General features: G+C 51.8%; 1 protein-coding gene across 1 annotated transcript in view; it reads left to right on the top strand.

The window, feature by feature from the left end:
* Nucleotides 1–6812: 6812 nt before the first annotated feature.
* Nucleotides 6813–13440, top strand: part of ZSWIM5 (zinc finger SWIM-type containing 5) — a 96826-nt gene continuing 90198 nt past the window's right edge. The window contains exon 1 of the mRNA XM_038143743.1: nucleotides 6813–7767. Within this exon, the coding sequence (XP_037999671.1) occupies nucleotides 6885–7767 (883 nt within the window). The 5' untranslated portion in view covers nucleotides 6813–6884. The remainder of the gene's footprint in view (nucleotides 7768–13440) is intronic.

The following is a 13440-nucleotide window of genomic DNA, read 5'->3' on the forward strand; positions in this document are numbered from 1 at the left end:
AGAGCCAATCAGGGAAAGAGGTGCAGATTGGAAGGATGATGATTACTTTAATCTCTTTCTTTTGCCTTCTGATGCATTATCAGCACTTGTATTAAATTCCACATCCTTTCCTTGTGCAGCTCCTAAAGGTGTCCCTGCCAAGGAGGTGGCAGGTGATGAGTGGGGCATACATGGATTTGCATTCCCTCACTGATGACCAGGGCTGCAATTAGCCATGGCAGAGAGAGGGATCCCATCTGGTGCTGGGTGTGTAGTCCATTGCAACAGCTACCATTTGGTTACCTCCCAGCAGACAAATTTCTGGCCCTGAAAGCTTGGCTGGGCATTTTGCTTTGGGTAGAGGCATTGAGGTGTGGGAAAGAGCTGTCACATTGCTTGGATGAAGTCCTCCATGATTGAGTAGGGCAAGGTTTTAGAGTGAAACTGATCCCATTCCATATATTATTGTCCAAAGACCTGAAGGGTTTAGGGTGCCACACTTGTGGCCCCTATGACAAGGTTCACCCCTGAAAGACACCAGAAACCTGGAGCTCTTCAAATCCTGTGTCAGTGTCTGTACTCCTGCGATGCTGAGGGAGAGCTTTGCTCTGGGTAGGGTGGAGAGAGGTTTTGGGGAGGAAACAGGCTCTCTACATCACCAATGTCTTGGAGAGTGATGGTGTAAGTAGAGCCAGAGAGCTCCAAGGAATCCTCACCTGTTGGGGGGCTGGCTCAGCTGGGGGATCCAGGGCCAGAAACAAGGGCTGACTTCAGTTCTAGCAGTCCTTGGTACCCTGTTATCTGTGGCTGTGCCACCACCCTGGAGGAGGGTACACCATGGTGCCCTGGTACCTATGGCTGTGCCACCACCCTGGAGGAGGACAGATGTCAGTTTCATGTCACATGAAGCCTTGGCCCTGTGTGCTGCTCCTGCCGAGGGCCGGGCAGATCCTCTCGGGAAAGGAGGAACAGCCAGTCCTAATGTCAACAGAGGCCTCTTGTGCAGCGATGCTGTGTCAAGAAGAGGAATGGGTCCCTCCTCCTCCGCCCATTCATCTGGCAGCCGGGGCTGGCGTGCTGCCAAGCCAGGCTGCTTTGGAAACATTTCATTGAGGAGGCAGCTGAGCCTAGGAAAACAGAATGAAAATATACAGAGGGATCACTGTTGTTAGGCAAAATAAATGCAGGCGGCTGCATTTTTGTCCCCCAAGTCCAGCCCAGCCGGGCCCCTCTGGCTTCTCTGGGGTCAGGGTGGCTGCTGCTGCCTGGGGGTGGCATTGTGGGTTAGGAGCTGGGGAATGAGACCTGGAGAGGTCATCCGTGGCTTTGGCCAGCTTGCTGATGACCCTGGTGAAGAGGCCCAGATTCATTTTGGTGTAGCGTTGCCCATGGAGATGGGACAGAGCAGAGAAACAGCAGCAGGGATGAGCCAGCAGCAGGGACTCGTGGTCCCGCATGGCCACCAGTGCAGGGGGTTGATGGAAGTGATGCAGGGGCTGCAGAAGTGAGTCAGATTTTGGCCATGTTCATTCCCATCTCCTTCTTCAGCATCAATCATGGGACCAGGCTGGGCAGGAGGCCCCCAGCAGGACAGAGTCCAATCCCTGGTTTTCAAAGCCCAGTTGCTTTGAAAGATGGCATGCCCCATCTTCTGTCAGCTGGCAGAGGGAGAGCAGAGTCATCCCAAAGCAGTCCCCAGGGACAGAGGGTGGAGGTGCCTCTCTGACTTTGGAGCAAAGCTGCAAACAACAGGTTTGCCTCTTCTGTTGTTTCCTCCTGTAACCTCTCTCCTTCCTCCAAAGGCCTTCAAGCCACTCCATGGTTGCCCTACGAGGGACACATCCCAGCTCTTTCCCTCCCTCCTGGTGGGTCCAGAGTGATTTGGGGGACGGAGAGCTGGAGCCCCAGCCCCATGGGATACCAAGGCTCTCACCCCTGCATAGCTTTCTGTGGCATCACCTCCTCTCTTTGTCTGCCCAGTACAGACTGGTTCTGTTATTTACAGCTTAGATCGGGGGTTTGAAAGAGCCCAGTGTGAGCAGAAAAAGCCCAACCCACATCTGGGAGAGACACATCTCACCAGGCCAGCTCTTGTGTGGATTTGCAAGCAGGTGCCCTGGCCTGAGACTGGATCTTGCCCTGGTCCTTGTGTTTGTAGGAGCTTTGCTGAGATTCAGGCTCCCTCCTGCCCTCCTGCCAGGAAAGCAGACAGCAAGATAATCTTTTTCTGCCGTGCGAGGGGTGATTTCCCGTGTGTCTCTCCACACGCTGCTCCGGGAAACAGGTTAGCAGTGATGCTGGGTTCCCAAATCCTGCTGCTGAGAGCAGCCTGGAATGGTGGCAGATGTGACAGTGATGGCACTCACTGCACCTGAAGAACCACAGCTTTGTAGAGCTGCCAAAATGCCTGACTCCAGCTTCCCATCCAGCTGGACCCTGTAATCCACTTGTGTTCCAAAGCCAGGGCAGACCCCATAGTAAAGGCTAACAGAAGCATTGTTTACCCCTTGCTTTGCCATCATTTATTCATACTCTTGTAGCCTGAAAAAATGATCCCCCGTTTATTTTAGCATCCCTAATTAAGGGGAAGGAACTTCAGTGGCTGAAAGGCAGAGGTGGTAGCCCAAGAGGGTTGTTTTCTGCTGAGCTCAGCCCTGAGATAGCCAGCCTGGCCAGGATGGACATCTCTCCAGTCTCTTCAGTGCGGGCCTGAGTAACTTTCTGGAGCACTCTGTGCTTGTAGACTCCATGCTGGAGAGGTGGCTGTTCCTCCTGGAAGCCAAGGGTCTTCGCCCAGCAGCTGCCCTGTGCTTGCTGTCTGCACAGCAAATGCATTTGCTGGAAGGGTGCTGAAGTCTCAGTGGCAAGACAGAGGCTCAGCACGTTGCTAATCTTACAGGTGCTGGGGGAAGGCAGCCCTGGCAAGCCAGAGATGTAATGTCATGTGTGGGGGAAAGGGAACAACAGCTTCTGACAACCAGAAATCTCAGTCTGGGTACAAGGGAGTGTCTGGGTCTGCATCATCCCAGCCTGGGCAACCACAGGGACACACAGGCAAGTCGAGCTGTTCCTGGATTGACATGAGGGTTAGCACAGCCATCCCAAACCTGATCTTGGAATTCATCCTCTGCTTGGAGAGGAGAGATGGTACTTTCAGTCCTTGCATTTCTCTTTTGAGTACACAGACAATTGCAGTCACACCTGAAGGAGGTCTTTGAGCTTGTCAGTTCTGGAAAGTTTCATAAAATAACTGGCTGGCTAGCAAAAAGCCACTTTATTAGAGTCCCTGCTGGAAGACAAGCACAGCAATAACTCAGCGCTAATGAATCAGTGGAGAATCCACAGGGGATTTGAACAGTTTGACAGCAAAAAGCTCCAACTCCAGTCTGTGCTTTGTTGGAGACCTTACTAGGCACTGGAAATTCTAAAAATGGTGCTAAACTCCATGGGCAACCAAATCAAGGTGTCCCTCCTCTTGCTTGCAAGGCCAAATATTTCATAAGACAATGCTCTCTGTCTCTTCCTGGGCATTGGATCTATGGGGGTGCTAAGGAATAATTGTCCTGACCATTAGATTCCTCTGCTCCCAAATGCAATAAGGCAGGGGAGCTGCAGTTACTCCCTGTGTCCTTTCCCTTCTGCCTCTGCTCTGAACAGCACCAGCAGCATAGGAAAGGCAGAAACAGCCACACTTGCAGTGAGTGCTGTACAATGGAGGCTGTAGCAGGGAGCTTGGCCGTTGATAAGCTTGTCTTTAACTGCTTTGGAGCAGCAAATCCTCTGGATGGCTGGAGCAGGAGCTTAGTGTCTGCCTGCACTCTGCTATCCTGTTCCTTTCCCATCATTAATTGCCCATAAAGCTTCTTCTGCCCTTGTGTACCTTCATCTGTCACCACAGGACTTCCCTGGTGCTCCCTGGTCCTTGCAGAGCTCTGCTGTCGTCTCTAAAGGCTCCACAGTGTCACTCGTGTTAGTGAGAGCACAACATTGACTGTTGGGAGTCAAAGCAATGTCAAAGCAGCACGGGAGCATCCAAGAGAGGGGAGGATGCCCAGAGAAAGGCAGTCTTTCTGCTGAGGATGGAGTTTGGGCATGATGGGGAGAGAGGAGAGCAGCTACATGAAGGTGTGCAGGTGGGAGCAGCCAAGGGGGTGACATCCCCTTGGGCTGAGATGTGGCACCAGCCATCACTTACCTTGACTGCCACAAAACAAAGCACATCTGCCGGGAAGCCCACAGAGGCATCTCATCAGGACCCTTGTCCTTTCTTCTTTTTATGGTCCTTGAATTTAGTTTCTAGGAAGATGAAAGCGGTTTTCTTACTCCACAGCACCTCCACCTTAAAGCTGGACTTCTGATTGAGCTGGCACCCAAAGAATTTCTGAGGATATTGCATTGCATTGCTGCCTGACTATGGTCTAGAGACCCTGGGGCTCCAGCCCCTTGGTCAGTCAATTTTCCAGCCAGGGACTCAAAATAAAATACTTCCTGGAGCCAGCAGGAGAAATCAGCACTTGATGGATAGCACCAGTGATGAGGCCAGAAGGGCTGGAGCTGGTGGGGTGCAGCACAGGCAGACCCTGACCAAACAGTCCTGAAAACAGGAGGGGAACCAGGGCTGCCAGTGGCTCAGCAAATGGCTGGGCTCAGGAAAGCGTGCAGTGAATTATTGATGTACCTGGTTCCAGGCTCTGAATGAGCAGCATCAGGGGCTGGGCTGGAGGCTGACATTTTGCATCTTTCCCCAGGGAGAAGAGGTCTGTCCACATTCCCTGGGAGGAGGAGAGCTCTCCCCCTTGCAAAATCAAGACAGTGATGAAAGGCACAGGGAAATATGGGGAGGAATGGGTAGCAACAAATGTTCAGAATGAAGAGAGAGAGGAAAAATAGATTGGTTTTTCTTTGAAATAACATGCCAACCCCCCAGAGACAGGCTGGCCAGCCACTGCACCAACCTTGCTTTGATTTGAGTCTGGATTATATATTTTATGCAATGAAAAGTCAGCTTATTGGTAATGAATAACATTCCTGCTTGGTCTGAAGTCTAAACTCCTTTTATTGGCACTGTCTGGGGACAACGTAAGTAAGGACACTCAAGGTTGTCACTAGGTGAGCTCTGCAGTGACTGGTGACAGAGGGACCGGACAAGCTGGGGTGCCATGTCCCAGCTCTCATGCAGTGTCACCCTCTGCCTGAGCAGCCCTGGCAGCTGCAGGGAGACACAGGTACCAGCAGAAATTCTGGGGCACCAGAGCCCACAGCTTTCAGCATCGGAAAAGATTGAGATTGCTGGACTGCTCTCTGCCAGGAAGGTGTGCTCCACTTGGGGCCAGGAGGGTGCAGCCAGGGAGGGGCAGAGGTGGACAAAGCCCTTCTTTGTCGACCCAGGACCTGTCATCACAACGGTGAGCAGAGGTGATGGACAAAATGCCGTGCTTCTGTGGCAAGTGCTTCCTGTTGCAACAAACTCTTAAAGAGAGCAAAATGGCCTTCAGGGTTAAAGAAATGGGGATGTGATTCCTGGGGAAAATCTCTGCGTAAACAAATCTGTGTGCAGCTGCTGCCCCAGGCCAGTTTCTGCCACTGCTAGCACTCATTACTTTGAACAAGACCAACAGCAGCAAGGAACACCTCAGCCTTCAAGGAAAACCTCTTCCTGACCTTCATCGATTAGCTTGTGGCTTGCTCTCTAAAATGGAGATCTCTCATTGCAGTGGCTCTGCCTGCTCTCACCACCTGCCTGAGACCTGATTCCTTCCCTCCGTGTCCTGCAGAGGAGACCTTGGGCTTGGAGGTATCTCGTGGCAGAGCAAAGGCGCATAATTATTTCCTGTTCCCTAATTGCATCGCCCTGTTATTCCAGGAAATGTACTCTTGCTCTGTCAGTAAGAATAAATAGGAGATCTCTGCAACAAGGGAGTAACCGGTAATGGTTTAGATGTGACTGAACTGCAGATAGGAAGGAATTGGTCTTGGATTCTCAAAGCACTGAGAATAATAGCATGAAAACTGAACTCGGAGACCTGTGAGCTCTGCTCTTCCTCAGAGGTTTGTCACTTAAATTTAGACAGGACGCAAAACCAGGAATGTATTTCTGGGGAAGATCATGGAACGGTGTCCTGCTGGACATAGCAGCAAAGTGATGGCAGGGTGTAGAGGCCCTGAGAAGTGGACTTCAGTTGCCACAGCCCTCCCCCATCCAGCCCCATGCTGTGCTGGTCCCAGGGGTGCTGCCATCACCCTGGGCTGAAAGCAGAGGCTGGTGAGGAGTCAGCTCCCTGGATTTTGGGATGGCAACGCAGACAGTATGTACTGAATATATTTGTATGTCCCTTTAATGTAATCCCACCTGAGAGCACCAGAGAGCTCCTGGAAGCCAGCAGTACCTGTTTTTCGTGTCCTCCCCCAAAAGCCGTGTGTACTAAAAGACCTGGCCGTTCCTGTGCCCGAGGACCCTGCTATGATGCATGGGACGAGCATCTTCACTACAGGACTTTAACAGAAAAAGCAAACCCTGATGCCCATGGAAGGGCAGGGCACTGCTGTCTGCTCTGCTACTCGATGTAAAGCCGTAGGTGAATTACGGGTGAGGCTGGGTGTTGATTTGTGGGTCAGACTGGGCGCCTGAACCGGGCACCGCCGGGCACGCAGCAGGAGCAGTGCCGATCCCTCCGACATCCCCGCGGGAGCGCTGCCACCTCCAGCGCCGCCGTGCCCCTTTGTCCCGCTGCCTCAGCGCAGGCCCCTGGCGCTCGGATGGCTGCGCCAGCCCCTCACCCACCAGCGCCGCGGGGACCCGCAGCAGCGGGTCCTTCCTCTCCGAGCACGGGGGACGCAGCGTCCCTTGCGTGTCCCCCTCCCGCCTGGGGACGCGGCCAGGAGGACACCGGGCGGTGCCCGGGGCCATGCCCTCAGCACCCATGCGGCAGCCGGGCAGGTGCCACAGGCGGCGGGGCCCCGACGGGCGGTGGGGGCGGGCGGGGGGCTGCGGCGCGTCCCGCCCCGGCGGGGCCGGCTCCCGGCCGGCGGGACCACCCCCCCGGTCCCCGCCCTCTCCTCCTCCTCCTCGGCGTCTCTCCTCCCCTCGCCCGGCTCAGTCGGTCGCAGCCATGGCGGAGGGAGGAGAGGGAGAGGAGCTGCTCCGCCCGCCGCTGCCCGCCGGCGCCCCGGGCCCCAAGCGCTTGTGCTCCCGGGCCTGCCCGGCGGGGGGCACCGGGGCCGTGCACCCCCGTCCCGGAGCCGCGGGGGCCGGCTCGGCGGGGCCGGGCGCGGGGGCCAGCGGGGCCCCTCCGGCGCTGCCCGGCTGCTGCCCCGCGGCGGCGGCGGGGCCGGCGGGGGCCGCGGGGCCGGCGGCGGCGACTGCGGGGCAAGGGGGCGGCGGCGGGGGCGGCGGGACAGGCAGCCTGCTGCAGCCCGAGTCGCTGCTGGACGCGGCGGCCAAGCGGGTGGCGGGCAGCTGGGCCTTCGAGCGGGTGGAGGGCCGCTTCCAGCGCATCCCCGAGCCCGTCCAGCGCCGCATCGTCTACTGGAGCTTCCCCCGCAGCGAGCGGCAGATCTGCATGTACTCCAGCTTCCAGCCCGGCCGCGCCGCTGCCGCCGCCTCCCCCGCCAGCGCCGCCGCGGGGGGACCCTCGGCCGCCGCCGCCCCCGCCCCGGCCGGCGAAGAGAGCCCCGCCGCCGGCCCCCCGCCGCCCGCCGCCCCCGCCGCGCCGCAGGGCGAGGGGCTGCCCTTCCGCCGCGGCATCCGCCTGCTGGAGACCGGCGCGGTGGACAACGTGCTGCAAGTCGGTGAGTGCCGGGACGGGGCCCCCGGGGGCTCGTCTGTGTCCGTCCCCGTCCCCTCCTCCCCATCCCCTCCTGCACTTAAGCCTTTTGTCTGGCGCGGTTGTGGTTTGACAGGAAAATCCTGCCCCGGGGGCAGGGACTGCCGTGCGCTCCTTCGGGAAGATGCCGGCTTGGGGTTTGAGGGGGTGGGAGGGCGAGGGTGACCTCCCCCCGCCTCCGGGGGTGCGTCTGCGCGGGGGTCACTGGCAGCTGCCCGCAGCTTGGACGCCGTCCGTCCAGTCCAAGGGGGAAAATAAAGACCACCCCTCTTCGCCCCCTCCTTCTCCCCCCCCGCAAAGTGCCCGTCGGGGGGTTGTGCGGAGGGCACGCAGCCCTGCTGCCCTCCCCGACCCCTCAGCCGCTGTCCCTCTCACGCCTGAGCACCCCCACCCGCGCTCCCATGGGGGTCCTGTCCTTTCCACCGGGAGACGGGCTTATAAACATAATGCATCTCTCCAGCAGCTCCGAGCGTTCTTCTTTGTCCTCTCCATCAGGGGTTTTCCCTGCTTGGAACATCTCTAGGGGTGGCATCAGCCCCCGCTTTCCTCTTCGCGGCCCCTGCGCGGGCGCGTCCGGCGGGGCCGGCTCGGGGGGAGCGGTGGGAGCGGTGGGGGGTGACAAGTTGGGTGGACCCGCGGGTACCACCGGTGACCTGGCGTGATGCGCGTGTCGGGGACGGATGCGCGCGGCCTTCTCACGCTCGTTCGGTGTCGAAGGGGCCGTGGGAATGACGATGGGAATAATGGCATCGTGTTTTCTCTCCATGGGCAGGTGGCTTTTGTGTGCGCTGGCGGAGGGGGATTGCCGGAGAGGAAATGTTCCTCTTCCCCCGTCCTTCTAGCCCCTGTCCCCATCTGAAATCCGCATATATTTAAAGAGAAACAAATTGGGGTGTTTTACATAGAATAAGCCGCTCCTCGTTGTTATTGGAAAGGATTGAAATGCGCCTTCCCATTAAAATGACATTAGGCGAGAATTTGTTTTGCAAATGCGAAATGTAAATTCATTTTGTGCCAGGGTATGGCGTGAATGAGTGAAGGGAGGGTGGTTTTTGTTGTAAGGAATGGGTAGTTCGCTCTGTTTATTTAAAGAGCCGTTCTTCCTTTTGGGGAAAAAAAAGCTGCTTAAAAATAATAAAAATCCCATTTGGTACAGTTTACATTCAGAAGAGCATTATCAAAACATTTTCCATTTGAGATGTGAGAATAGGAGGCAGCAGAAGAATTCTCCTCCCACCTCTGAGGACATGCAGTGAAAATTCCTGAAGCACAAAAGGTTTTTCTCTGAGGATATGATTATAGCCTTTTTTTTTGGCGTGAATTAATATTTTGTAAGGGCTGCGTTAAGATGATTAATTATTCTGTTTAAAATACTGTGAAACTCAAAACCAAATTATTTTTTCAGAAGGAGAGGAGTAGCTCTTCAGGAACTTTAAAATTAAGGGGGAGGGTAGATAATAGCTTGCTGAGGGTGATGTTTTAATGACTTGCCCACCAAGATGTGGATGCAGTAAGCTGCTGTGGGAGCAAGAGACAGAGGTGACGGTTGCCGAAACCTAGGACTGGTTCAGTACAAAGGAATTTTCTTTTAAAATCAGTTTTTAAACGTATTTGTCTTTTGAACATTGCTTTGATGAGCTTTTATCCAATTCTGTGAAGGATGTGGATGAGCGCTGGGGTCAGGGGCATGCAGGACGCAAAGCAGAGCAGTCCCATCCCAAAGTGATGTCCAGTGCTGGTATCCAGCATCCCATCTGCCCCGTCTCCCTGCACTTCCTGCTGCTGCTCTGGGCGAGCCAGAGAACAGAGAGGATGGTCCTGGCTCTGGTGTTCCATGTCCCCCCGACAAGTCTAAACCATCTCCCCAGCTCTGAAACCAGAGCTCGCGCTTATTGTCCTCCAGCCGTCAGCTTTTTAGATGAAGCAGCACGTTCTGGAAGCGCTCACCGCAAAGTCGGTGGGTGATTTATCTCCTGCTTTCCCAGCCCAAAACGGGCGTGCGGGATGCTCGCCGTGGGAATTTGCCTTTGGAGCTGGCGGAGGGAAGATTTGGGTCTTGGCTGTTGTGTGGCTCTTCTTCACATGGCAGTGGGTGGGTGACGTGGGGTCAGACTCCTCTGTTTTTGTCCCAGGAGCAGCCACGTCACAGCCTTGCAGCCCTGAGCTGGAGGAGGAAAATTTACATCAAACAAAAGGCAGTGAAGGGCTGTGTTTATAGATGGGAGGCAAGGCTGAGATGTCCTCTGCCAACTTTCCACATCCATCCTGTGGATGCCTCTGGAAGGTGAGGTGGAAGAGCTCCAGCCACCAGAGACACAAACACTTTGTGGCTGTGTGTGTTTGCAATTAAGATAGGAACTTGGGAACCATTATGTCTTGGGAAAAAATAAAAACTCCAACCCTGGCTTCCTTGATGCTCTCCAGCAGTAAATCAAAACTACTGTTCCCCTCTAAGGATCCCTTTAACGGACACCACCGGCTCCTGGTGCCATGACCTGAGGTTTGCACAGTTGAGATTTTCTGTTAATAAAGATCAGATGTTCATACAGTTGTGTTTCTGACTCAGACCTGTGAAAAAAATAGGGACAGTACAGATGTGAAATTCCTTCTCTGTGTGGTTGGAAAAATCCTTTTGAAAAATTGACAGACAAAATCCAGGAGGAATGACCTTCTGGCAGTGGAGGATGATGTGGAGGGGTGAGGGTTGTGCTTATGGGCACAAAGTGCTTCAGGCTCTGGCTCCTTCATGCTTATAAAGCTGGCAGGTCTGAAAAAAATATATATGCCACATTATCAACCAATAATTCCTTCATGCTTAGTAAAACTTAAACGAGGCTTAAACCCTGATCTCACTGGAGTCATTAAATTGATTTTTTTTTTCCCTGCTCAAAGAAAGATCTTGGATGTTGAACACAGGCATCTTTGTCTTCTTAAAAACTGCTTTATTATTATGTGTACAGATCCCGTCTTTGTGTGTGTGTGGTGTGTGGGTTTTTTTTCTTTTAATTTTTAGACAAATGACAAAAGCATGCAGGAAAGGAATGCAGAAATGCCAGGCTTAATATAAAGCATGCAACTGCACTGCATGCCGGGAATCCTAAAGGATACAAAACCTTTAACGACAGCGGTTAATTTTTAACAAGTTCACTTGCATAAATATTTATGAACAAAAGTTTTTACGCTATTATCTCTTGGGTTTTTGGAGAGAGAAAAGACCTTTGGTGGATTTTGACAGTAAGCTGTGATCTGGCAGAACAAATTCATGTTTCTCGCCTGTGCTTCCCAGTATGGTATAATATGGTTTGCCCTCGAGAGGTCTTGGATGCTGATGGGTGGGCAAGTGTCCCGGGTAGTTTTAGGGGGGAATTCTGCTTTTTCATTGGTTTTACAATGACTTAGGAGAAGAAGCATCGAGCTTTGTGTTGTTCTTTGGGTTGTAACCAGCCGCTTAGGAACCTACACGGTATGTGCTCCTTACCCACAGATAAGCCTTTGTGCCCCGATGGGAAGGTATGCGGTCCAGCCATAAGTACATAGGCAGAATTTACTTTTGCTGTTAGAATAACAATGAAGCAGAGCTTTAAAATGCTCTGGCTTTGTAAACACTTGGAGGGAGCCTGTTTCTTTCAAACCTGCAGTTAATTGTGGATATTTTATCTGATGCTTTGCAGGTCAGTCATGAGTACCTTCCCATGTTTCCTAGTCTGGTATCTATGCTGGTCATGTAGGTGCTGAGGTTTTTTTAACCTTGCTTGAACAGCCTTCTGACTGGGCAGAGGTTAAGCAAGACCTGATACCTGTAAATGATATCTGTAAATGCATTTCAATTGGAGAAGTTCAGATTTGTAAGCTTTGTATTGCACTTCAGTTCTCAGCTTGTGTTGGTCTATGTTTGTAATGATGCCTGTTGAAATGTAGCTTCAGAGGTAAAAATACCGATGAGTTCCAGTGTGGTTGAAACCACTTCTAGCTTTTTTTTCCCCTAACTATTTTTAGGTTTTAAGCTTCTTTTTTTTCTTCTCCCCTAAAAATGCTCACTTTTAGGCAAGCGTTTGGTTTCCTGCCCCTGTGACGTGGTACGGAGCAGAGTATAAATTTATATCCAGTGGTGTGTTGCTTTATAGAGCTGTTTATTTTGGGGAAAACACTTTGATGGGGCTCTCTAGGGCGAATTGTGGTTGCTTTTGTTTTGTGTAAAGATTGGTCTCCTCCTGGGTCTGGTTTTAAAGCTGTATCCGGCAGGAGCAGGTTTGGAAGGAACGCCATGGGTTGTGAAAGGTTTTTTCAGGTTAAATCCTGGTGTCCTGTGTCTGAGTGCTGCTAAGGGAGTTTAATTTTTCTGTATCCTTTTAGTTTTTGTGTGGGATGCTTGTTGTACAACATGTATCCAATTTGCTAATTAATTTTTACTTTGTTTTTCTTTATGGGTAGATTACTCGATCCTACCCTATGTATTAAAATACTTTAAACCACATAAAAGGAGCTGGCAGAGGTTCATTAGCCCTATCATGATGGAAACTCTTGTACATTTTAAATATACATTAAGCTCTTTAGGTTTCTAATTATCTTTTTCTTAACATATATAATTAAAACAAAGTATTATAGTAGGCATTAGAACTTATGATCTGTTTATTGCTGCTCCCTCATAGGTGAGATATTTCTTGAGCCTGTTCTGGACTGTATTATAGAAACTGAAAATGAAGATGATGAAAACCACCAGAGTTTCTTGCTGGTAGTGCAGGGAGAGCTGGGATGACAGCTGGAATTTTAAACTTTTATTTTAGGCAGATTTATTTATCGGCTTTTGAGTCTTTTTCAAAGAGTATAAACAGATCCTCTGAGGCTGGGATGTCTTTTGAACTAGGTGGTTAATTAAATGATACTAACTTAGAGGCCAGAGACCTGAAATAAAGCACAAGAAATAAAATATTTAGTGTTGGCTTTAAGAATGAAGAGGTTTGAAACATTTTTCAGAGTATGAGTCCTAGTTTCTGACTTGAGCTGGCAATAGGAGTTTGTTCTCAGCTCACCTGTGCTTTATAAAGCTTAGTCTTCGGCTTCCAAGTTGCGTGTCATTCACAGCAGATTTTCATTTTGCTCACATCTAGGGAGAATATTTTAGGAAATATTTAACTGTGCTAAAACTGCAATAACATAAACCACATGTGCCTGCTTGCTTTGTTTTTGAAGCTTTGTGTGAGGGAATGTGCTTTGCTGTTATTTGACGCTCGCTTTGATGTTAGATGTTTTATGATTAGTCCCTCAAACCTCAGATAGGACTTTTGGAAAACTTAAATGAGCTTGTCTGTCTGATAGCTCTGTAAAGTCACATTCAGCTGTGAATTGTCTCATGGTGTGTCAGCTTTTAATTTTCTTTGAAAAGAAAAAAGTTTTTAAAAAATAATCTTGGTAGTATTAGGATGGGAGAGTTTGTGGGCTTATGTATTTCCTTGGCATATACTGGAACCTCGCCCTGGAGGAGGACCTGGTCCATGGGGGAGATGGAGTCCTTGGTGCTTCTGGGGTTATGTCCTGCTCCCCTTTCCCAGTGGGAGACCTGCTCCCTTCTGGGGTTAGCTCAGATGAACAGCATGGCCAACCTTGTGCTTGCATTTATTTTTCAAGGGTTTTTCATTTA

Source organism: Motacilla alba, chromosome 8 (assembly GCF_015832195.1).
Source record: "Motacilla alba alba isolate MOTALB_02 chromosome 8, Motacilla_alba_V1.0_pri, whole genome shotgun sequence".
NCBI classification, from domain to species: Eukaryota; Metazoa; Chordata; class Aves; order Passeriformes; family Motacillidae; genus Motacilla; species Motacilla alba.